General features: G+C 39.2%; 1 protein-coding gene across 2 annotated transcripts in view; it reads right to left on the bottom strand.

The window, feature by feature from the left end:
- Positions 1-24,151, bottom strand: part of c14h10orf90 (chromosome 14 C10orf90 homolog) — a 33,947-nt gene extending 9,796 nt beyond the window's left edge. For both annotated transcript variants that reach the window (XM_053511981.1, XM_053511982.1), the window contains exons 1-5: positions 23,697-24,151; positions 20,386-20,449; positions 17,739-17,791; positions 2,624-3,896; positions 1,864-2,019 (exon numbers count right to left, since the gene is read on the bottom strand). In XM_053511981.1, the coding sequence (XP_053367956.1) occupies positions 1,864-2,019; positions 2,624-3,896; positions 17,739-17,791; positions 20,386-20,449; positions 23,697-24,140 (1,990 nt within the window). In that variant the 5' untranslated portion in view covers positions 24,141-24,151. The remainder of the gene's footprint in view (positions 1-1,863; positions 2,020-2,623; positions 3,897-17,738; positions 17,792-20,385; positions 20,450-23,696) is intronic.
- Positions 24,152-24,498: the final 347 nt, after the last annotated feature.

Below are 24,498 nucleotides of genomic sequence, written 5' to 3'. Positions count from 1 at the left end.
ACTCATGTACCTAGGACAACATGAACAAATACATCGAGTTTAAATAATTAGTGACTTTAAAATCAAATTAAATAAGTTATGAATTTGAAAGCTATGTTAGAAGATCCTTACTGGAAGCGTAACCAATAACTAATTCATTATTGGCAATAAACATGTGCTCTATAAAAAAACAGATTAGAATTAAAGGTGCTTTTTTAATTGATTTTTTTTTTTGCCAGAATGGTTCACATGGTGGTGGTGGCACGGTAGCTTAGCGGTTAGCACTGTGGTTTTGCACCTTAAGGCTCAGGGTTCGAATCCTGGCTTGGGTCTGTGTGCGTAGAGTTTACATGTTCTCATCGTGCTTGGTTGGTTTCCTCTGAGTAATCCAGTTCCCTTCCTCAATCCAAAGACCTGCAGGGAAGGCTAATTGTGTTCCCAAATTGCCTGGAGTGTATGTGTGAATGAGACATACAGTGTCTTGAGTCTACTAGGATGTTTCACTGATTTGAGAGCGGGTGACTGTGGAGGCTGTTTGGGTACAGTGTACTTCAAGAAAGCAGTTTGAGATGATTTTAGCTTTGTGATATAGTGCATTTCCTTTGGTCATAAAGGTCAGCAGCAAAGCTCAGGTAGCACATCTGCTTCAATGTTTGTGCATTCAGAGATGCTCTTCGGCATACCTTTGTTGGAAAGGGATATTATTTGAGTTACTGCTGCCTTTCCGTCAGCTTGAACCAGTCTGGCCATTCTCCTCTGACCTCTGACATCAATAAGCTATTTTCGCCCAGAGAACTGACTTTCACTGGATATTTCTTTTCAGACTATTCTCTGTAAACCCCAGAGATAGTTTTATGTGAAAATCCCAATAGATCAGCAGTTTCAGAAATACTCAGACCAGCCCGTCTGGCACCAACAACCATGCCATCACTTAAGTAACCTTTGTTCCTCATTCTGAAGCTTGGTTTGAACTTCAGCAGATCATCGTGACCATGACTACATGTATCCAGTTGACAACTAGTTTGACAGGTGCACCTAATGAAGTGGCCAGTGACCATATACTGTACATCACTCACTTATCGTCTATACCGCTTCATCCTGTATTTAGGGTCGCGGGGGGCCTGAGCCTATCACAGGAGGCTTGGGGAACGAGACAGCATACACCCTGGACATGGTGCATATATATATGCATTTGGCATGCCCTTTTTTATTCAGAGCAACTGGAATTGTATCTCCTTTATACATACTGTATGAATAGTTAAGGAGCTTTCTAAAGGCCCAATAAGGGCAGCTCGGTGGTGCTGGGCTTTGAACCCATGACCTGCTAATTAGAAGGCCAAGGTCTTAACCACTGACCTACCACCCCCCTGAATGCTGCTTCTTCATGCCATCTGAATGCCTTGTTTTACATTCCTGCTCAGACAAGTTCAAGTTTATACTGCCTTAATGTCCTGTAAACTTAATAGTAACCATTTATTTATGTGGACTTGCAGATTAAGTGTAAATATGAATAAAACATACATAATTGTTGATATAATGAGGAAGCATTTAGTACAGTTCCGGGTTAAGCTGATCCATTTCTACAGTACTTGGGAAAGTCTTCAGATATGAGTCGCCTTTCACTATATTATTATTTTAAAAAAATGTAATAACAAGATTGCATTTTTTGTCTCATTCATTTTCCGAAAAAGAAAATAACAACTGGATGAGAGAGACTATAATGAAGAACATAACAACAAGAATTTAAGACTAAGTGTTAACAGAAGTCTACTTCGCTTAGCCTGGAGCACACCACCTAGTCATTGCTTATTTTCTTTTAACAGTATACCCTATCATGTTGTAATCCTCAGTAAGTATACTTGTATATTGAAAAAGAATGCTTACCTGCAGTTTTGCTCAGGAATGGAGAGTCTCTCTTGCCGATAGTGTTGCCGTTGGTCTGGGTTTTCTTCTTCTGTTCACTCTGCAGCTTTATACTGGATATAATGGCAGCTGCATTCAGGGCCACTATAGCATCATGGGTCTCATGGGTTGAGATTTCTGGGAAAAAAACCCATGCACCAAAGAATATGTTCCCAGAATGCTGATACAACCCAATATACTAATACTCGTGTATATTATATATGTATATGTATATGTGTATATATAGCATTTATTTAAGAATAAACAGTGTATGTGTGTGTTCATTCAGATACTGTGAAATTTGCCACCGACAGCTTTTCCATTGCTAAATTCCAGATAAATAATCTCAATGTAGCCAGAAGCAGGGTAGCAAAATAATATACATGCAGAGAAATGTGTGGGAAAATGAAAACTGGAGAGCATGAAAGCGGAAAGAGAGAAAGAGAGAGAGAGAGCAGGTGTGAAACAGATCTGCTTCAGGCCACTGCTGTACAGTTGTCAGAAATGTACATATCTGCTACATGTACTGTAGCTTCAATTCTAACTATCACTCTCATCCCTATTCCCTGACCAACTGAGATCAATTATGAATCAAAACTAACATAAGCTAACATGAGTGTGTGCCTAGACATAGACTTGCAGTTCCCAGCAGTTGACTTACGCAAATGATCACAGCCACCTAGTCCATAAAAGCATGCATGGATCTGGTCTCATACATCTGAACACTACACAAGTTTCCTACCTGGGACTTTGATGAGAGTCAAAGGCTGGTTCCTCTGGAGAAGAGACTCGATCTTGCTCTGCCCTTTATCCGAAGCAGAGCTCCCTGTCCTTGGAGAAGTCTCTGTCTTGTGATGGCTCCCTGCTCCTCCTTCAGTGTTCCAACACCTGTTTAAGCTGCTTGCAGCAGAGCATGCTGGGTCAATATTTGTCTCGTGGGAAAGCAAAGAAATGGTGCTGTGATCTGCAACATCTTGTACACTATCTGCACTTGGCTCGACAGGGCTAAATAGTCGACCATAACAACTAGAAGGCCTCTGGGGTGGGGGACATCTTGAAGGGCGTGGGTCACGCAGCCGAGGTTCATTGGACGATGTCAGCTGGAGGGACATTGTGGATTTGAATAGTTTGGTCTTGCTACCTATTTGCATCTCAGATCCAGAAAGCATGCATTCTTTGCCAAATTGTGGTTTCAGATCAGTGACTTTAAGGCCATTGCAGCTGTGTCTGTTGGCCACTTTCCTTCTGTGGTCCTCCTCCTCTCTGCAGAGGGTATCTTTATGCTTTTGCTCATTGGTAATGGTGTCTTCTTTTCTGAGCTCCCTTGGCATCTGTGTTTCTTGACTGGATGGGTAAGAAGACACCTTAAAGTGGCTTTCAATGTTGGTCATTTTAGACATTTCTGGTATACGGATATCTCCACCAGTCACATTTAAACATGTTGGCGAAGGGTAATTCTTCATGCTGGAAAGATTAGAATCAACAAGATCTGAGCTCTTTTTAGCGTAAAAGCGTGAGAAATTATCTTCTCCACTAGTCCCACTTGAAAGGAAACTATAGACTGGGCCAAATTTTGCACCTGGTTGCAAAAACCTATTAGCCTTTTCCCTTTGCTGAGTGATTTTGACCACAAGTGCTTTCCTGTCTGGATTGACTCCTGGTGAGCATAAAAGGTTTGTGAAATCTGGCTCAGTGATGTCATTGTTTTGGGCTGAAATAGGACTGGATTCCATGTCTCTCTCCAGACCAGGTATGCTGGTATTAGGCAGACTTGAGGAACGGGTGACTTTCCTGGAGGTGATCGTGATTGAGGATATAGAGCGGCTGGGTTTGGGTGACATTCTGCAACCCACAGGGGGTGCTGTGTTGTGAGACACTTGGGAAACACTTCCTCTCCTGTGCACTGGGGTTTGCCACAAGAATCCGTCACGAGATTTGTTCTGCATGTTGGTGGCCCGAACAAGTGCTGTGTCCTGATCTCTTTCTGCTAGAGTGGTCTGTCTTTTACCATCAGCCTGGCAAAGGAAAATAAGATTAACACCTGAGAACCTTGCTTTTATGCTTTATGATGACAAAAGGCTTATTTCCAGTCCTGCATACACAATCATGAGCTTAGCATCAGCTCATTCAGTATCCTCTATTCCAGTGCTTCCCAAACCAAAGGGGTTTTTACAGTTGCCATAGTAACTGCCTTAGTGTCAGGGGAGCTCAAGGGTAATTTAATTAAGTTTGAAGCCAAAACTCATCTTTATTATTTGCTCAAGTATTACAAGAGATTCCATTCTGAATCCCAGCACAACCCTGCTTTGCCTAATCAACATCAAGCAGAAAAGCTGGTAGGATGTACTGTATTTAAATTCCGGTCTCTAAGCTAGTGTATTGAGCCGAATTTAAAGTCCGAATCATCCTCACTGAACCACTGCGCTGAGACGGTCACTGTAACAGATGAAAAGAGGGAATCTCTCACAGTGTGTCCTGTTAGCTCAGAGATCCCTAGAGAATTTGGTCTTCTAGTAGCAATAACATCCTTTATCTTATATTCCTTAACTATTTTATCTTCCATTTTTTTCCCAACACCGTGCTATCACATGTTTCTTGTTATCTCAGGATTATTTTATTTCACGGGGAGAGGTTAGGCAATAAAACTGGTAGGCACTAAGATCAGTCAAGTTATGCAATTAAAGGTATGCAATTACAATTCATATTGCCTTTGATGGTGCATCGCTAAATTTAACTACAGAAGTTTCATCTGGTTTGTGTCATTGTGAAAATATTTATCATGCCATTGTAACCTTTTAATGCCCAGCGATTGGAACCATTTCAGCACTGCATGTAATTGCATAACTGAACTCCGTAATTGCATAACTGAACTCCTGATTTCTATACTCTTTTGCAATAGTAGCCTAATTTTGTTTACATATTTTTACGATGCACAGTGACTGAAGACCACAACCATATGGCTATCCCATCCAGACATGGCCCCATTCGTGAAACGATGTATTATACAAAGAGAGCGAAATTTACAACTTCTAATGTTTTGGTTGATGCTTTATGCGATAGCTCTCGAAATACCTCTAGCTTGAGTACTCTTGAAAGAACAAACACGTTTTGCATGTATGCTTACATGTAGACTACCTTTATACAGTAAGTGTGTAAACAGGTTTTCCATTCTGAACAAATCATAGTGCATATTGGAAATGTATCAAATAACTCCTAATAACCTCTGATTTTGAGGTAATATATTTTTTGTCACATAGCTATTCATAAGAAGCAGAAATATTCAACATTTTAATTTCAGCATCCTGTTCCACTGGCACTACTAGTACGATTCCTGAAAATGTACAGAGAAAAGAAATATGTCAGGGAAAACTGTATAGTTTTAGATTTAAATGTTTTTAAATATACACTTAGCAGTCCTGACCAAAATAAAAAAGTAATAAAATAAAAATCTTATATCCTCATATCCTGTCCCTTACTATCTCTCTCAGCTGTGTATTATAGCTTTCTTGCTACTCCATCTCTTTATAAGGTGACGTTAGGTGAAAAAGAAATAGGAAATCTGTCAAAACTGCCCATCGTCTATAGAATTCTACTCAAAAGTCTAGCTCCAGTCCCCATTACCCTGCTCTCGTCCTCTCATCTCGTCTCTTCTTCCCTGTCTTTTCCACTTGTCTTCTCACTTTAATCCAGTCTCTCTATTCTCCAAGCTTGATTGCTCATGCCATTTCTCTGCTCTCCTGTCCTTTACACCTTATCCCTCCACTCCTAAACTAGTGCTAGTGCTTCTCTCCTCTCTTCTCACGCATGGCAGCTTTATGATCAGTGACACACACACTCACTGGCCACATCATTAAGTACACCTTGCTACCACTGGGGCGGGCCCCTTTTTGCTCCCAGCACTGCTTAAGTTCTTTATGGCATACAGTAGATTTAACAAAGTGCTAGGAACAAACACAGATGCTGCATATTTGTCGGCTGCACATCCGTGATATAAATCTTCCGTTCCACCACATTGTTTGAGATTCTTTGTAACATGATGCATTAGTCTGTGGTCATTAGGGGAAGCAAAAATACTTAGGAAGGCTATGACATTTAAACACAGTTAGTACGAAGGGGCCCAAAGTTTGCCAAGAAAATATCCCTTACACGATTACACCATAGCATAAGCCTGAACCGTTGATATAAGGAAGGATGAATTGTATGATTTGACTATTGTATGAAAACTTTTATGAGTATTGTATGGAAATAAATTCAGCCTTGATAAACAGGTTTCTCTTGATATACGAGTACCAAATATCACAGAGTAGCATGCGGTCCTTTTTTTGACGTCGAGAGCCATTAGATCAGCAGTTTCAGAAATATCCAGACCAGCTCATCTGGCACCAACAACCATACCATGTTTAAAGTCATTTAAAATGGCAAAATGTCTGGCAGAATCACACCATTGAATTCCATTTTTTTTTTTTTTTTTTGAGTTTTATTTCTGTAGTACTTTTGACTATGGGCATTGTTGCAAAGCAGATATTTTTATATATTAATAAATAATAATAAATAATAAGTAAGTAATAAGTAATAAATAAATAAGTACAAAATTTACACTTTTATCAGTCAGGTATCACTAAGCTTTCTGAGATGACATGAGAAAGAAAACCTTAATTAAAACCAAGGGGTGATATTATGCAGCAAAACCAGATAAACAAACGCGTTCTGCATGCTACAATTTCGAAAGTGCAATTGTATTAATTTAAGTGTGTTTTAGTTAACATAAAGCCCACTTTGTTTATGTGACTAACTATGTACTGATCAAGAACTGGGGACAATTCGGTTCATGACAATTTCACTACTAAAGCTATTTGAGCCATTGCAATCACAAGCCATTACAAACTAAAAAAAAAGGTTTGTGTCAATGTAGCCCAAAGACATCTTCATGGATATTAAATACCATTAGCACTTCATCTCACCGCAAGATCTCAAGTCTTGCAAAACAATCCAATTATGATACAAAGGGTAAAAACAGAACCTACTAGTAAGCTATTCTTGTCCTAACCACCAGCACTGTTATTTTTCATCTTTAATGGTTGTCAGAATTTCACAAATCAGCAGCAGAAATATCCGGCAGATTTTTCCAGACAGCCACACATATTTTATCCATAAACCTAGGGGTTGCAGCTAGGGTTTTTAAGTACTGCTTGTAATTCCCTCCGAAGCACAGGCAGACACAAGTGGTTCTCTTGCTACTGGTTTATTTAGAACTTCTTTCCAAATCCACCGTGAAAACTAAACACGCAATATTAAAAGAAAGTGCAAATAATATTAGCTTAACATGACTAGTAGCATGCACAGCATGTGGAATATTATTATACTAAACAAAATACAGATAATAACACAAATAAATACCTCGTTGGCTGCATGCCAGTGAAGGGAATAGTCTTCAGTTCTTTACAGATTTACTTTAAAGTTTACATCAAATAAAATTATTTTCTTAAGGATAAACCTTTCTTATACACACACAAGTTATCCAAGTCTCGTACAAGTGTCACCGAAGCGTTTTTTTTTTCTTTTTCCCTTTTTTTTCCCTGGAGAGAACCCTGACCATTTTGCGCCCCCTTGCGCTGACACAACAAAGCAAAGTCACTCCAAAGTAAAATTACAAATAACAAAAAATACAACTTAAATGCCCAATAATAATATTGGTCTTCTAAAAGTCAATAAACCAAACAATAATGAAACAATATAATTGTGACAGTTACACTCCCACCAAATCACACAACCTTAATGAGGGATTTTACTAAACATAATTGTTTTAAGTAAACACATGTCTATGGAACATTTAACTATTGCTTATTAACTATTTAAGATTTTCAGACACATTAAACACCTTAATCTGCTTCAAGCAGAGTAACAACCTTATGTACAGGTCTTTCAAGAAATGCTGTTTTAATCGTGGGTTTCCCCTTTTTGTCAAATGTGGTGTCACTAACCAGTAATTTTAGTTTTCTCACCCTATTATCTGGCCCCGGATAGACTTCTATGACTCTAGCCAGCTTCCATTTGTTGCGTGGTGCCTGATCATCATGTAGAAGGACAATGTCATTGACCTTTGAGTTCCTTTTGTTCTTGTACCATTTCCGTCTTTCCTGTAGGTTTAAAAGATATTCTTTCCTCCATCGAGTCCAAAACTCATTAGCTAAATACTGAACTCGACGCCATCTTTTTTGAAGATAAAGATCTTCTCTGACGAAGTGTCCAGGTGGGGGTAGAATGATTGTCGATTTCATTGTAAGAATGTGGTTTGGAGTTAAAGGTTCAGGTCCGGATGGGTCATTCAGATGCTCAGTGGTAAGTGGTCTGCTGTTAATAATGGCCATAACCTCATATAGGAATGTCCTTAGAGAGGTGCTGTCAAGCCTTTGCCCTGACTGGTCGAGGATAGCAGTAAGAACACTTCTTATAGTTCTTATTTGCCTCTCCCAGACACCTCCCATATGACTTGCTGTTGGGGGGTTTAAAAGGAATTCACATCCTAGAACTTTCACTCTTTCACCTGATCCTTTCATGAGTTCTGTGAACTCTCTTCTTGCACCGACAAAATTGCTTCCTTGATCACATCTCAGCTGACGAACATTTCCTCTTATGGCAATGAATGCTCTTAAGGCATTGAGAAATGCGTCAGTCGTCATGTCATCAACAACCTCTATGTGTACGGCCCTTGAACATAGACAGGTAAATACGAGACCATACCTTTTGAGATCCTTCCTTCCTTCCTTCACATAAATTGGACCAAAGCAGTCCACGCCGACATATGTGAAAGGTGGAGTTGTTTCTGTTCTATCTTGTGGTAAGTCACCCATTCTCTGTACCTCTGTACATCTTCTGTACTTTCTGCACTTAACGCATTTAAAGATATGTGATGAGACGGCACCGCTGCATCCCAGGATCCACCATCCATTAGCTCGCAGCTCATTCATCGTCATTCCACGTCCTTGATGATGTACCCTTTCGTGGAAATACTGAATAAGTAAAGTTGATATGTGGCTATTCTTTGGAAGTATTGCAGGATGCTTTACATGTTGGTGCAATGCAGCTAAACTTAAGCGTCCTCCTACCCTTAGAATACCTTCTTCATCTAAGAATGGGCTCAACTTACAAAGCTTATTGTCTTTGCTTTTAGCACCCACTTTCTTTAACTTCAAATTCCTTATTTCATCTGAGAATGCTTCTTCTTGAACTAGCCTAATTAAGACAAGTTCTGCTTCTTTTCTTTCTGCTAGGCTTGTACTTTCATTGGTTCTTTGCTTCACACCCTTGTATTCTTTGATTAGTCTTTTCAGTCTGGCAACTGCTCTAACTGCCCTTGACCAATCAGAGAATTTCTGTAGACGATCCAGTAACGGTTCATTTTCCCTTGCCTTGGTGTTACAAAAAAGAACCTTGCGAAGTTCGGGATCATCTTTCTTTATTTCTCCCACCTTGAGTTCTCTACAAGGTAGTTCCTTTTGCCAAAGAAACTTTGGTCCTATGAACCAGTTTGAGGTCTTGAGTCGCTCTGCTGTCAACCCTCGAGAGGCATGATCTGCTGGGTTGTCCTCGGAGGCAACATAAGCCCATTGATCAGGCCTTGTACTTGACTTGATTTTCTGTATACGGTTAGATACAAATACTTGAAACCGTCTGACATCATTGTTTATGTATCCGAGAACAACTGTAGAATCTGTCCAAAAGAACTCTTGCAGATCTGGGATTTCAAGCTCATTACGGAGCATGTCACTGGTACGAACTGCAACAACTGCTGCAGAGAGTTCAAGTCTTGGTATAGTTGTGACCTTAGTTGGTGAAACCTTTGACTTTCCCATTACCAGACAGCAATGGACTTTATCACACTCACTAATGACACGTAAGTAGGAACATTCACCGTACCCAGAAACGCTTGCATCCGCAAAATGGTGAAGCTCATATCTTTTTACATTGCTGAAATTGTGGGGTAAAAAACATCTTTCGAGTTGCATTTCGGCCAAATTGGGTAGGTCTCTGATCCAGGACTCCCACTGAGGTCTAAGGTTTTCTGGGAGTTCCTCATCCCATCCAGTCTTCTCTTTGCACATGTTCTGGAGTATTTGCTTCCCCAAAAGTACAAAGGGTGCTATGAGTCCCAGGGGATCAAATATAGAGGCTATAGTAGACAGCACACCTCTTCTTGTTAGTGGATTGGGTTTTACTTGAACTCTGAATTTGAATGAGTCAGATGATACACACCACTCGACTCCAAGAGCTCTTTCCATATGTGGTAAACTCAAGGCCAAATTTAGATCTTTGACCGTGGCTCGTTCTTCTTCTGGGATGGTTGCCATCACGTTCTCCCTGTTGGAAACAAACTTGTGGAGTCTTAATTTGCCAGTGGAGCAAAGCTCTCTTGATTCCTTGACTAGTTGAATGGCTTCTTTCTCAGTTTGAACGCTTGTTAGACCATCGTCTACATAAAAGTTTCTCTGAATGAAGCGTATAGTATCTTCACTAAACTGACCTTGGCCTTGTACTGCTAGATGTTTTAGGCCAAAATTGGCACAGCCAGGTGATGAGGATGCTCCAAACAAGTGGACCTTCATCCTGTACACTGATGGTGTGGTTTCCAAGTTGCCATTCTCCCACCATAGGAACCTCAAAAAATCTTGATCCTCCCTTTTCACATGAAACTGGTGGAACATACGTTCAATGTCACACATGATCGCAACAGGACCCTTTCGGAAGCGGCATAAGACTCCGACCAACGTATTTGTCAAGTCAGGACCAGTAAGGAGATGATCATTGAGAGATGTTTCTTGAAACTTGGCAGAACAGTCAAATACTATACGTATTTTCCCTGGTTTCTTTGGATGATAAACTCCATGGTGTGGAATGTACCAAGCCGAGTTGCTATCTATTTCTTCCTCAGGGACCTTCTCTGCATCACCACGTGAGATGATGTCCTCCATGAAATTTACATAATCCATAAAGTACCTTTGATCTTTTCTCAGCCTTCTTTCTAGGCAATTTAAGCGATGTTTTGCACATATCTTGTTGTTGGGTAATTGTGGTCTTTCCTCTTTGAATGGTAATGGCATTTCATAATGACCAGTGTCATTTTGTATGATGTTTTCTCTCAACTTTGACAGAAACTTGAGATCTTCCTGAGACATAGGCTCATCAGCTCCATTTCTTTCTGAAAAGTCTGATTCGAGGGCTCTTAAAATTTCTGAGGGAGTGATTTCTTTTACCCTAGTTCGACTCACATAGTGCATTTCAGTTGTGAGGTTGGCAAAAGGCTTTACACCTGGTGTCACTTGCCTTACCACTATGCGATGACTGATTCCAATGGCGTCGCCAAAGTCCAGACAGGGATTACCATGGCCAACAATACTCCATCCAAGATCTGTGCGCTGTGCATAAGGTTGATTTTCCTTGCCGGACACCACTTCTCTTGGAAGTAAAGCTTGTGGGCAGTTATACCCAATGAGCAGACCTACTTCACAGTCCTGCAGAGGTGCAATCTCTTCTTGCAGGTGCTCTAGGTGGGGCCAAGCTCTTGCTGTTTCATTTGTTGGTATATGAGTTCTGTTGGCTGGAATAAAGTCCCGTGTGTAGACTGGTGGTACGGAAATTGTCTTATTGGAATAGATACCACGGACCTGTAGGTTGGATACTCTTTTAGAGCTTACTACTGTGGTTCTTGAGGTCATAGTAGAAAGCTTGAGCTTAACTTGTTCTTTGGTTGCTTCCAAAGTTTCTGCTATTTCACTCAGTATAAAAGTTGTGTCGCTTTGAGAATCCAACAGTGCATACACAAGGATTTCCTTTGTTGGCTGAGTTGTGGATGAAAGCCAGACAGGAATGATTGCAGCTGTTGGTGTGTTAGCTTCACAACTTATAACTCTATTCGAAGTGGAATCTGTAGTTGTTTCCTTGTAGCTCTCTTGACTTGCACTTGACATTTCTTTACTCAGATTTCGTTTAGCTTGTTGTGATGTTTTTCCTTCTTTGTCTCTCTCCTCGTGTAGACAGGTTGGGTGCCGCTTATGACACAATTCACAAGTGCTCCTATTATTACAGCTCTTTGAGAGGTGACCGAACTTAAGACAACCAAAGCATAGCTTTTCAGCTTGAACATACTTAATCCTTTCTGAAACTGCCTTCTGCATGAACTTCCGACATTTGTGCAAAGTATGCCCAGTTTTCTTACAGAAAATGCATGTTAGGTCAATCTTTTCACTAGTGTTTGTGGTCAGTGTCTTTGCTCCAGAGCTTTGAAGTCTCTGAAATCTTGTTTTTTCTGCTTCATCTTGTTTCAGTGACTGCAGCGATGTGACAGGGTTGCAGGCAATTTTTGCTTCTCTTGATAGAAATTTAACAAACTGACTAAAAGAGGGGAATTGGTTATTCTCTTCTTCTAATTCAATAACCTTCCGGTTCCATCTTGCTGTTAGCCAATCTGGTAATTTTGAAAGAATTTTCCTATTTTCATTACAGTCATTCAAGATTTCCAAAGCCTTAATGTGGACCATAGCAGCCTCGCAACTACGGAGAAAATCAACAAACTCTCTGAGTTCAAAACTACCTTTGGCTCCTATCTTGGGCCATACCTGAAGCTTGTCTCTGTACGCCTTTGCAATTGTGAACGGGTTTCCGTATCTCTCTTCCAAAAGCTCCCATGCAGCAACATAGGCAGATTCGGTTCCAAGTAGAAAGTAGCCATCAAGCGCTTTCTTAGCTTGGCCACTTACATATCTACGGAGATAGTATATCTTCTCCTTTTCCTGTATATTCTTGTGATCAATCAGTGTCTCAAAAGAGAGTTTCCAATCATCATACTTCAATGGATCCCCACTGAATACTGAAGGTTCAGGAATAGGAATTCTGTTGGCGCTTAAAGCACCTGTCAGCACCTTGACAAGCTCCACTGTATTTTCATTTGAGGAGGCAGTCACAACCTCTGTCTTAGAAGATGCATGTGGAAGCACAGGACTTGCGGGAGTGGCCACTCTGTTCTTTTCGACCATCTCATTCTCCAGTGTGTCCTTCTGCTCTTCTCCTAGAGCCTGGACGTTATCATACACGAACATTCTTGCTTGTGCTGCACTGAGACCTTTTACTACCTCCAAATGCTGTACCCTTCTTCTTTTTTCCTCTAAAGCCTTTTGTAGCGTCAAGTGCTCTTCTTCTAGCTGGAACTTAATTTTGCCTTCCTCTTCCTCTCTCTGTATTCTTCGTCTCACTTCTTCTGCTTCTCGTTCTAAGCGACTCCTTCTGACTGCTGCTTCTTGATCAGCTATCTTCTTTTTAAACTCTGCTTCTAGTCGCTGTATTTCCAGTTGTTCTCTTTCTTGTTCTTGTAACACTTTCAGAACAGCTTGGCTTGCAGCAACATCGGCAGCAGCTTCTTGTCTTTTTATAGAAGACCTGCTTGAATGATCTGAAACACTTTTTAAGAGTGAAACGACAGAGCCTGATTCACCGGTGCTTGAGTCAAAGAGAGAACCTGCTTCTGGCCAATCTTGATCTTCTCCTTCATGAATCTTTCCACCTAATCGGCTTGCTGCTTTGGTTACAATGAACTTAGAGATCTCTACACACCGATCCACCTTTTTACGTGTGTCCTGATTTGGCGTTGAGATTTTACGTAGTTCATCATAAACACGCTGGACATCTGCTGAAAGACTTGTGACATCACCAATCATATCATTGAGCAGATCATCAGATAAAGGCTCTGTTGACTGTGATAAGGGCTTCTTAGAAGATTTCACCTGTGTTCTCCATTTGCTATAGATATAGTTAAACCTTTGTTGAAGTGCTTTCATTCTTTCAGACTGTAATTCTCTAGCTTTCTCTGTAAGTGTTCTTGTTCTTTGACTTCGCCTTAGCAGCTGCTCTTGCTGGACTTCAGCACCACTTTCTTGACCTTCTTCAAGTTGTCTGGAGTTGGCACTATCCCTACCTGGTACAGCAGGCTCACCTGATTCTGACATTTTGATTCAGTACCTTGCCTTAACACAATATTATAAATGGAAAATATATAGTGAATAAACCTCTACATCAACCATTAACTCTAAACCAGAGGTAAAAGTCACCTATGTAAATATCTTAAACAAACAAATAATGCAATCAATGTTATAGGGTATAGGATATCCAATATATAATCCTTCAAACACACTCAAAATATGCAAAATATCAAAACACTTAAACTTTGCTATGAAATGGCATATAACCTTATTCACTTATCTCCAAACACATATTTGGAAATCGAATAATAGTTACTCTTTAATCTTAATACCTTAAATGTATTTAAAAGACAACCTTAAATTAAATGACCTGAACATGTAGGTCAGACATTCACGATACAAATCGCTATAACTCTTGTTCACAGTTAATTAATTTAATTAACAGCAAACCGTCACAAAGCCCTCTTCTCAGACACTCTTAACCTTTTATTGTCCAAGTTCTTTATGGCTTTCTCTTAAATACGTTTCCTCTTAACTGTGTACGTCTTCTTGCTTCTTTCTGTGTGTATAGTGTATGCTAACTCATCTGTAGTACTGCAGACACGTAGTTGCTTAAATCTGCCGCACCGTGACTCAATGCCCACTTGCGCCGATGAGCAGGCGAGTTTTCACTGTAATTCCCTCCGAAGCACAGGCAGACACAAGTGGTTCTCTTGCTACTGGTTTATTTAGAACTTCTTTCCAAATCCACCGTGAAAACTAAACACGCAATATTAAAAGAAAGTGCAAATAATATTAGCTTAACATGACTAGTAGCATGCACAGCATGTGGAATATTATTATACTAAACAAAATACAGATAATAACACAAATAAATACCTCGTTGGCTGCATGCCAGTGAAGGGAATAGTCTTCAGTTCTTTACAGATTTACTTTAAAGTTTACATCAAATAAAATTATTTTCTTAAGGATAAACCTTTCTTATACACACACAAGTTATCCAAGTCTCGTACAAGTGTCACCGAAGCGTTTTTTTTTTCTTTTTCCCTTTTTTTTCCCTGGAGAGAACCCTGACCATTTTGCGCCCCCTTGCGCTGACACAACAAAGCAAAGTCACTCCAAAGTAAAATTACAAATAACAAAAAATACAACTTAAATGCCCAATAATAATATTGGTCTTCTAAAAGTCAATAAACCAAACAATAATGAAACAATATAATTGTGACAGTTACACTGCTGCCAGCAATTTTGTCAGACTGAAGCACTTTCAAACTTTTAAACTTTTATAAAATCACTGAGTGCACTGAGGGGTATTTCCCACATTCCCTACCTTTTTGAAACAGCACGCTAAATTGACCTGAATTGAAATTCTTCAAGGAACTTACTTTCTCAACTATATGACATTACATGCTTTAAATCGCCACATGAATTGGCTATGCACTACTCATGTACTTACAATCATAATGTAATCAAATATGAATTTTATACGAATCATTCTGAACTTATGTCAAACTATGTACAGACTAATTTCCCTATGATGATGACCCCATTCTGTAATAAACCTCATCATGCATGGTGTAGTATCTATAAGAGTTTACTACTTATTAGTTTACAGTGAAGACTTGGATTTTGTAATGTAGCAAATGTAGTATCTATTACCATGCAGACTTGGATGTAGTAATAAGTTAGTAACTATTAGAGTACTATTTATCACTTAAGTGCACAGAAAATGATGAAAAGAGATAAAAGATCTCTGGATTTATTATAAATTAGAGTGTACGATTTAGTATTTAAGTGCTCAGGGTTGGCTTTAGCTGTCGATTTATATATATATATATATATGAGCATACTATTTAGTCGTTTAGAGCAAAGTGTCAGATTTAGCTGTGTATTTATTATATTCTACCGCATACTATTTAGTACTTAATTGCACAGGTTTCGATTTAGATGTGGAGTTATTATATGTCTGAGCGTACTACAGCTAAACCTCGGATTACGAGTTCAAGACGTTCAGCAAGACGAGCAAAAATTGTAAAATAAATAAATTTAGCTTTGATGAACAGGTTTGTCTTGATATACGAGTACCAAATATCACAGAGTAGCATGCGGTTCTTTTTTTGATGCAGAGAGTAACATGATTACAACTGAGCCAATGGTTTTTCTCTTTATTTTATTTTCGTATGTGTGTGTGCTCGCACTGGAGCGAGGTGTGTGTGTGTGTGTGTGTGCATGTGTGTTTGTTCTAACGCAGAGGTATGCATGTGTATGTGCTCCCGTGGTGTTTGTGCGTGTGTGTCCTACACAGCAGCCCCCTTCCTCCGCTTTCCTTCTCATCTCTCTCTGGTCTCAATCACTGCAGCTAGGATTCTTTTTGTAGTAAAGTGAGTTTATTGTTCACCTATTCACATTTAGAGTCCACTGGCATTAGTGAGCAATTGTATTGATTTGCATGTTCAAAAAGAGCGGAGAACAAGCAGCTGAATGCGGGAAACAGAGAGCATGTGTGTCATTAGATAAAGATAAAATATAGATAAAGATAAAGAGACTTTATTGTCATTAGTAATACGACGAGATTTGTTTAGTAGCTGTCAGAGACTAGCAGCAATAATAAACATAAGATAATATAACAATATATACAATGAAATGTATGTGAAGTGGGACTTGTGAAAAAAGTCCAAACATGATTGTACGAGATAAGGAGATATTGCAGAAGTTATACGTTTAGCTGGAATAACACAGTCCTGGTGTAAAGTGTTTGGTGCAGTAAAGTGTCTTGGCAATTAGTTTTTGTTATAACTATTTCATGCCTTTCTGTTGTTGTCAATAAATGCATAGGTTACAGAACTGTCGCCTCTGCGATAATACACTTTTTAAAGGTAAAGTGCAGGTTAATTTGTTTTATTTTTACTTTATATTTTGTATTAATTATTTATAGATAAATATATTTGGGTCTTGAAACAAATCATCTGGGTTTCCCTTATTTCTTATGGGGAAATTTGATTTACAAGTGTTTTGATATTCAAGCACACTTCCGGAATAAATTATGCTCGCAATCCAAGTTTCAACTGTATTTACTTTTTAGTGTGCAGGGTTGAATTTAGTCATGTCTATACCATCTATTAGAGTGCACTATTTAGTAGTTAAGAATGTAGAGTTGTATTAAGCCATTTGGTTTATTTGATCTGCCACTTGTATGAGAGATCTGTAAGACGGTGCTCCAGTAGTGACAGCCGAAAGCGTTCCATATCAGCAAGGAATTCTGCATATAATATATGTAAATAGAGACGTGTACTGTACCACTTACGAAGTCTATGAGCTACTTAAAAAAAACATCTACTTGTACAATCCACCTTTAAGTACCCTACACCATGTGTTTGCTGTAGGTGACTAACTTTCATAACTTTGATCATGGTCAAACAGGGTCATGTTTGTATAATCCTTATACAGAAGAACATGATGTAAATAAAACAACATTTACTTGAAACACTTTTTTGCCTGAATTGCTCCTACAAAAAAAAAAGTTTTTTTTCCCTTGAAATCAGACGTAATGAAAGAATGCACCTCATAAAGAATGCACTCAGGTGGTGGATTGAACTTTCCCTGGCTGTCAGAACAGCTGAGTCACTGGCTGTCAGAATTTCATATGAAATATAATGGTATACGTTATGAAAGAATCAGGACAGGTAGGGTTACAGAAGGCCTGTTAAACATAAAATACAAATATAAAATTTCAGTTTATGTTTTTTTCTTAGAAATTCTATTAAAGCATGCTTTAGGGGTTTAGATGAGACTTATGGCCTTAAGTGGGGAGAACACAAAGCTCCATGGTGAGGAGTGAAATTTTAGTGCCTATGCTGGAAACTGTAATGCATGATGAAGAGTATTTACCTTTAGAGAGATGGCACCAGACATTCTCCTGACCCCAAATCCGGCAATCTGCCCTGTGTGTGAGATACAGGAAGATCCTCTTAGTTTACAAAAAGGTTACGGAAAAGAGTTACATCATAGAGTTGCGTCATTCTCATACTGTGTGTGTGTTTATGTAATCAACAAAGTGCTGTTGACCAAACCAGCATTGTGTCATTACATTCAACTGGTGGAGCAATGAAGGGTGTGTGTGTAAGTATTGGATGGTATATATATATATATAAAACACTGAAAGGTTTCTTTATAATAAAAGAGCTGATGGATAAAGATAAGCATAGTGTCAATTAACATCATTAATAATCATGTCATTGGAAGGTCCTCACAAGCAGAGTAGGTGTGTGTGTGTGTTCGCTGTCAGACAAAAGCAATGACAGAAAAAGGAGAGAGAGAGAGCACAAGATAGACTGAGAGACAAGAAGGACGAGGTAGCACTTTTCACCAGACAGGTGCCATGTCATGTCGTAATGATGGATTGCACCACATCGCAGTCGCCATAGTGACTCTGCCATTGACTATGCCGATGAACTTTGCCTTGTAGTTCTTTCTTTAACAGAAACACAGGCTCACAGTAATGAACACCTGACAGTCAAACGCCACACAGACACACGTCCTTGGTCCAGCAGTAGGCCTCATCTTTAACAATCCAGGGAGCGTCTGACGGATTACGCTATATGAGCCGTTTGCCTCTCATCCTGAATTAATGTTGCTGCTCATGCTGTATATATATATATATATATATACACACACAGCCTTCATGTCATTCTGTAATCTTTCATATGGACTGAGAGAGACATAAAGAACCCAATGGCTTTTGATGCATTACCAATCCTCAGTTTAACCTTAAACACCAGTTTTATATGGAAGCTGAATCTCTTCACATTTAGGTAAGTAGATATAGTTGAATCAAATATCAGCTTCAATGAAAATCTGCTTTTTTCAAAGAAAACCCTTTGTTTAACACATATACTGCATACATTACTGTACCATCGAATTCTTTTCTTTGCATATGTCAGTGTGTAAGGAAGCCTCGGTTAGGCTACAGATTCAGCCTTGATACAACAACCCTGGAGGAGACAGGGTTAAGGACCTTCCTCAAGGGCCTAACAGTGGCAGATAGAGTTTACAATGTCGATCTTCTGATCAGTAACCCAGAGACTTAATATACCGAGCTACCTTACAGGTGGGGGAAAAAAAAGAAAAGAAAAAAAATGGGTCTCCTGAGGAGAGAGAGAGAAAGAGAGAGAGAAAGAGAGAGGCGTGCATGTTAACCTTTGAGACATGTTGACAAAACAATCAACTTCTGACATGCTACAATTTCTAGCCTGACAAAGAAAAGAGCAAATTAACTTCCTACACACAATCAGCCTTAACATTACAACCACCTGCCTGATACTGTGTAGGTCCTCCGGGTCAAGGCGTGTGACCACTGAATGTGTGCCGTGGTATCTGGCACCATCACATTTCAACCCTGAACTTGGGCTTTGAAGTGAGGTCTCTGGACTTGTTTGATCTTGACATCCTACAGATTCTCGCTTGATTCAGATCTGGGGAATTTGGACGGCAAGTAAACACCTTGGACATGTTCCTCAAACCATTCCTCAATATTTTGACTATTGTAGCTGAGATTCAGTATCAGGACTCTGATTGGTTTGCAAGCTACCATGCATGCACTGTGTGTTACAGTATGGTTATCCTTCCTCGGCCCACTTTTTTTTAGTAGCATGAACAACTGCATACCAGGAACAGCCCACAAAACCTGCTGATTTGGAAAGCGTCCAAGCGTCCACAGTCATCCAGCCTTCATAATTCAGCCCACTCCAAAAGCGCTTATCCTTGCCCTTGCCCCTTTTTCCTGCTTCCACTACATCAGCTTTGTGAACCGACTGTTCACTTGCTTCCTAAAATATCTCTCCCTTGACAGATGGCAGTGTAACGAGATAATCAATGTTATTCACATCACCTGCCAGTGGTTTTAATGAGATAGCTGATCATGTGTGTATAAACTGGCACAGTAAATGCAGCTTCGTCAACTAGGGCCCCTTGAAAATCAACCGTCTGAGTATTCCTACCAGTCTAGAAGGCCATATACACAAATATGATTGACACATACACAAACAGTCATCACAAATCATCACATGCGGACTAAAATGAATTACTCATTAAGATAATAGAATACCCAGAATGCTCATGAGGGGGAAAAAAAACAAGGCTGGTGCTGTCAAACACGCTACACTGAGCCACTTGAGTTTTATTTCTCATAACAGCTTATTCACAGTCAAACACAAGCTTGTGCTCTGAGCATATTTAATCTCTCTATTTATCTGTCTCTCCGTCAGCAGGCTGATTGCTTTGGATGTTAAAAAAAATAGAATGAAATAAATAAATAAAAGTATGTCTGGTACTGAGTGGTTGAGTTTTTGACCTTTGTAGCTAGGTTTTTATGATGGGATGGCATGTACACGACAGCACTGAGCACTGCAAGGTGTATATCTGTACAAAAAAAACGGTGTCATGTTTAGAAAATCCAAAGTAAATCCTTGTATTTTATACCTGCGTTTTTATCGCAGGGACATATCCTTTTTCTTCCTTTTCGTTTAACACTACCTACCTCCTCCATTTTCTTTGACAGAAGTGCAGCTTAATACAGGGGTGATGGGTGGCTTCAGCTTCACCTGAAAGAAAACACACTCCTATCATTTCATCATTCATGGAATTAGGTGCATGCTGTGGAGCATGACTTATGGATTCCAGCAGAGGAATGGAGCCTGCAAGTGTTTTTTGTACAGACTGTTTTTTTCCCCTTATACTTCAAACATAAGTCTCTATTAAACTTTTGCTTTTTTTCTTTGCTCAAATCTCTCAACAAATGTCAACATAGAGTATCTTTCAGGATGCTTTGTTTGCCTCTTCTTACAGCTAGTATACAAAACAGCAGGTATTTCCAAGAAGTTATGAGGAGGGTATATTTTACACACATCACATGCTTAAGTGCATATTCAAAAAGTGTGTATGTGTAAGTAATGTAAGAACTATTTTATGAATTACATCACGTGCAAAATAGAACTAGAACACAATACGTGATGTGTCATATACACTGTCTAGCTAACTAAAAGTTGCCATTTTGGACAGGCCACATTATTGGGCTGCATCAAAACAACTAAGTAGAATTGAAATTACTGGAACTGGCTTATCAACCCTTTCACATATTATCAAAACCTGATAATGTTGAACCGTCAACTTTGTGGAAGAAATGTGGTCAGGAAAAAAATCATGAATGGAGATCACTTAAACACTTGGAGAAGTTGTTAGACTAAACTTAAGAAAGAAAGTTCACATGGTCTGATGAGTCCAGATTGAGACAGTGTAACATTGTAAAATAACAATAGAAGATCGGAAAAAACGTTGTCCGTCTGATAAGTCTCGATTTGTGCTGCAGCATTCAGATGGTTGGCTCAGAATTTGGCGCAAACAACATGAAAGCTTGAATCCATCCTGCCTTGTTTCAACAGTTCAAGCTCGTTGTGGTGATGTAATGGTCTAGAAGATAAAGTGGGGAAAATACGTATTTGACACATCAGCATTTTTATCAGTAAGGGGATTTCTAAGTGGGCTATTGACACAAAATTTCCACCAGATGTAGCCATCAAGTCAAGTATTGAATTTATACAAAGAAATTAGAACATTTAAGTTTACAAGTTGAGTCATAATAAATAAAGTGAAATAATACAGGGAATAAGTATTAAACAATTAAAGATGGCATAGAAAGACAGGAGATCACCTGAAATCTGTCAGTATTGAGAGGGAGACCCTGCCCCCTAACAGTCCTAATTGATGACCTATAAAGGCCCAGGAAGCACACAGGAAAGCCTTCTTGATGGGTAAAATCAAAGAACTCTCCCAAGATCTTCGTAATCTTATTGTTGAAAAGCATTCTGATGGGAATGGTTATAGGCGCATTTCCAGAATGCTGAATGTTCCTGTGAGCACTGTGGGGGCCATTATCCAGAAATAGAAAGTGCATCAGTTCACCATAAACTGGCCACGATCAGGTACTCCATGTAAGATCCCTGTCCGAGAAGTCCAAAGAATAATCAGGAGAGTTCTCAAAGAGCTAAGAACCACTCAGGCAGAACTTCAGGAAGACCTTGCATCAGCAGGCACTGTTGTTTCAAAGAACTCTATAAGCAATGCACTGAAGCAGTGTGGAAGAATGGGCCAGAATCACTCCTGAGCAATGCAGACGACTGGTCTCTCTATATAAGAGGCGTCTAGAAGCTGTAATCACCAACAAAGGCTTTTCTACAAAGTATTAAATAAAGTGTGTTCAATACTTATTCCCTGTGTCATTTCACCTTATTTATTATGACTATACTTTAATGTTCTGATTCCTTTGTATGAATTCAATATTTGGCTTGAATGCTACATCTGGTAGAAATTTTGTGTCAACTTAGAAATCCCCTTCGTGATAAAAATGCTGATGGGCCAAATACTTATTTTCCTCGCTTTCTTTTCTTTGCACACTTTGTGCCCCTTAGTACCAATTGAGCATGGTTTAAAAAACAGATTGCTGCTTTTTGGGTTTGTAGCCCTATTTTTGTTGTTTTTATTGTTGTTGTATTTTATTTTAAATAATGTGAGCAAAAAAGTATATATTTTTTTTATTTCTAATTAGCCCTGAACCCCATACATACCCAATATACAAATTTCAGACGTCTCAATTTTACATCACACTTTTAATAAGCATTTACATAGCGTACTGTATCTCTGCTGGATTCCCTCTTGCAGCCTCAACCCTGTGAGCAGATACACATCAGAAATAGCTGCAAACAACTCACACCCTCAAAGCCTTTTTTCACTGTAATCATAACCTGCTGACAAGCTGCCAGGCGACCTCTAAAGTAAATAACCTTCGCACTGTAGGCTTGTGCTGCAACGATGGACGGACTTTAATATAATGGCATTTTTCTTATTGGTCACGATGTTTGAGGATTACAAGCTTATTGATTGCTTAGGGCACTTTCACACCCATTAGTCCCTTTGGCGAGTCTGAATCAAAGAGAAATTGATACTCTGGGTTCGTTGTTTTAGGTTCCATCAAAGTGCAATTGCTGTGCTGTGCATGGTGTTCTCTCTGCCTAAAAAAAAACATACACCAGGGCACAACACTATTATCTTAAAAAACTTAATAAAATGTATCTGTTCTTAGTATAAGTATTGGGCAAATACAACCTCAGACGAACAACAACATATAACTTTTTTTACTGTACTAATATTTATTTAACTAAAATTAAGCTAAAAAAATATATATCAATTAATTTAAATTATAAATAAATTAAGCATACAATAAGTTCCCATGGGCTTTAAGAGGGTAAGTTTAGCACTAGCCCATGATTAAGTTTTGGCAGTTTGCTGATCTGAATCATTCAATGCCAAGCAACCGTCTTAGAGAAGCAACTGTTAAAGCACATAAGTCTGGAAAGGTTTATAAAACCATTCCCAAACAATTTGGAGTTCAATGTTCTACACTGAGAAAGATAATTGATAAGTCAAAATAATTTAAAACAGTTGCCAATCTTCCCAGGAGTGGACGTCCCAGCTTCTTTACCCCAAGGTCAGACTGTGCAATGCTCAGAGAAATATGAAAAAAAAAAAAACAAGAGCTACATCTCACACCTTATAGGCCTTAGTGAGCATGTTAAATCCATTACAGCACAATTAGAAGAAGACTGAATAAGTACAGTTTGTTTGGAAGGGTTGCCAGAAGACGGACTCTCTTATCTTTATATATATATATCTATATATATATATATCTATATATATATATATATATATATATATATATATATATATACATATATATATATATATCAGGAAAATATAACCTTTATATAACCTCATTGATATAACCTCAACTCTTACCTTGCAGACATTACCGTCCTGTTGAGGCGCATTATTTGGCCTCTCTTTAATCACCATGTGTCTCTGTAAGGGCAGCCATCCAATCCGAACTGGAGCGAGGCAGCACACCTTGGCTCTCTCTGTGCTCGGTCCTGTCTTAATTTGAACCCTTTCTTTGCTCTCCGGTTCAGAATATAGAGACTCCAGACTGCTCTGAGAACTTGCCACTAAACTAGGGCTTATACTCCGGAGTGTGTAGTTCTTCTGGCTGTAAGGAGGTAGCTGCGGTTTAATGGGAAAAGCTTGCAGATCGCTAAGTGTTTGGAACCACTCATCCTTCAATCTGCCTTCAATACAGCTGTTCGGACGAGCTGCACGACGAGGCCTCCTCCAGGTACTTTCATCTGAAGATCTCCTCCATGCTACGTGAGACGTGCCGTCCTCTCCGGCTTGACTCTGTGGCATAGATTGTCGTCTCCAGTGTCCAGATTTTACATCCATGTGGATTCTTTTCAGATGGGAAAAAAGCTGGGGGGTGGATATGGCAGAGATAAAAAGCAGAAATTACACCACATTCTGAGCTGTTCTTTTGAAAACAAATTATACTAAATGTTTAAAAGAAGGTGAATGCTGTGGTGGCATGAAATAAAGTGTATTATTATCACACACAAGAGCTCAGCAATCAGAGAGTGAGTGTGAGAGCAGCTGGTATTGTGACGAGAGTTTTGTTTACCTAATTGTGTGGTTGTCCCAGAGAGAAGAAATCAATCTGCGGCATTATTAGATGCCAAGGAAGCATCTGACTTCTCCAGCACTTCTTTAG

Source organism: Clarias gariepinus, chromosome 14 (genome assembly GCF_024256425.1).
Source record: "Clarias gariepinus isolate MV-2021 ecotype Netherlands chromosome 14, CGAR_prim_01v2, whole genome shotgun sequence".
Lineage (NCBI taxonomy): Eukaryota > Metazoa > Chordata > Actinopteri > Siluriformes > Clariidae > Clarias > Clarias gariepinus.
Note: the sequence above shows the minus strand (reverse complement) of the source record. Positions and strands in the feature narration are given on the sequence as shown.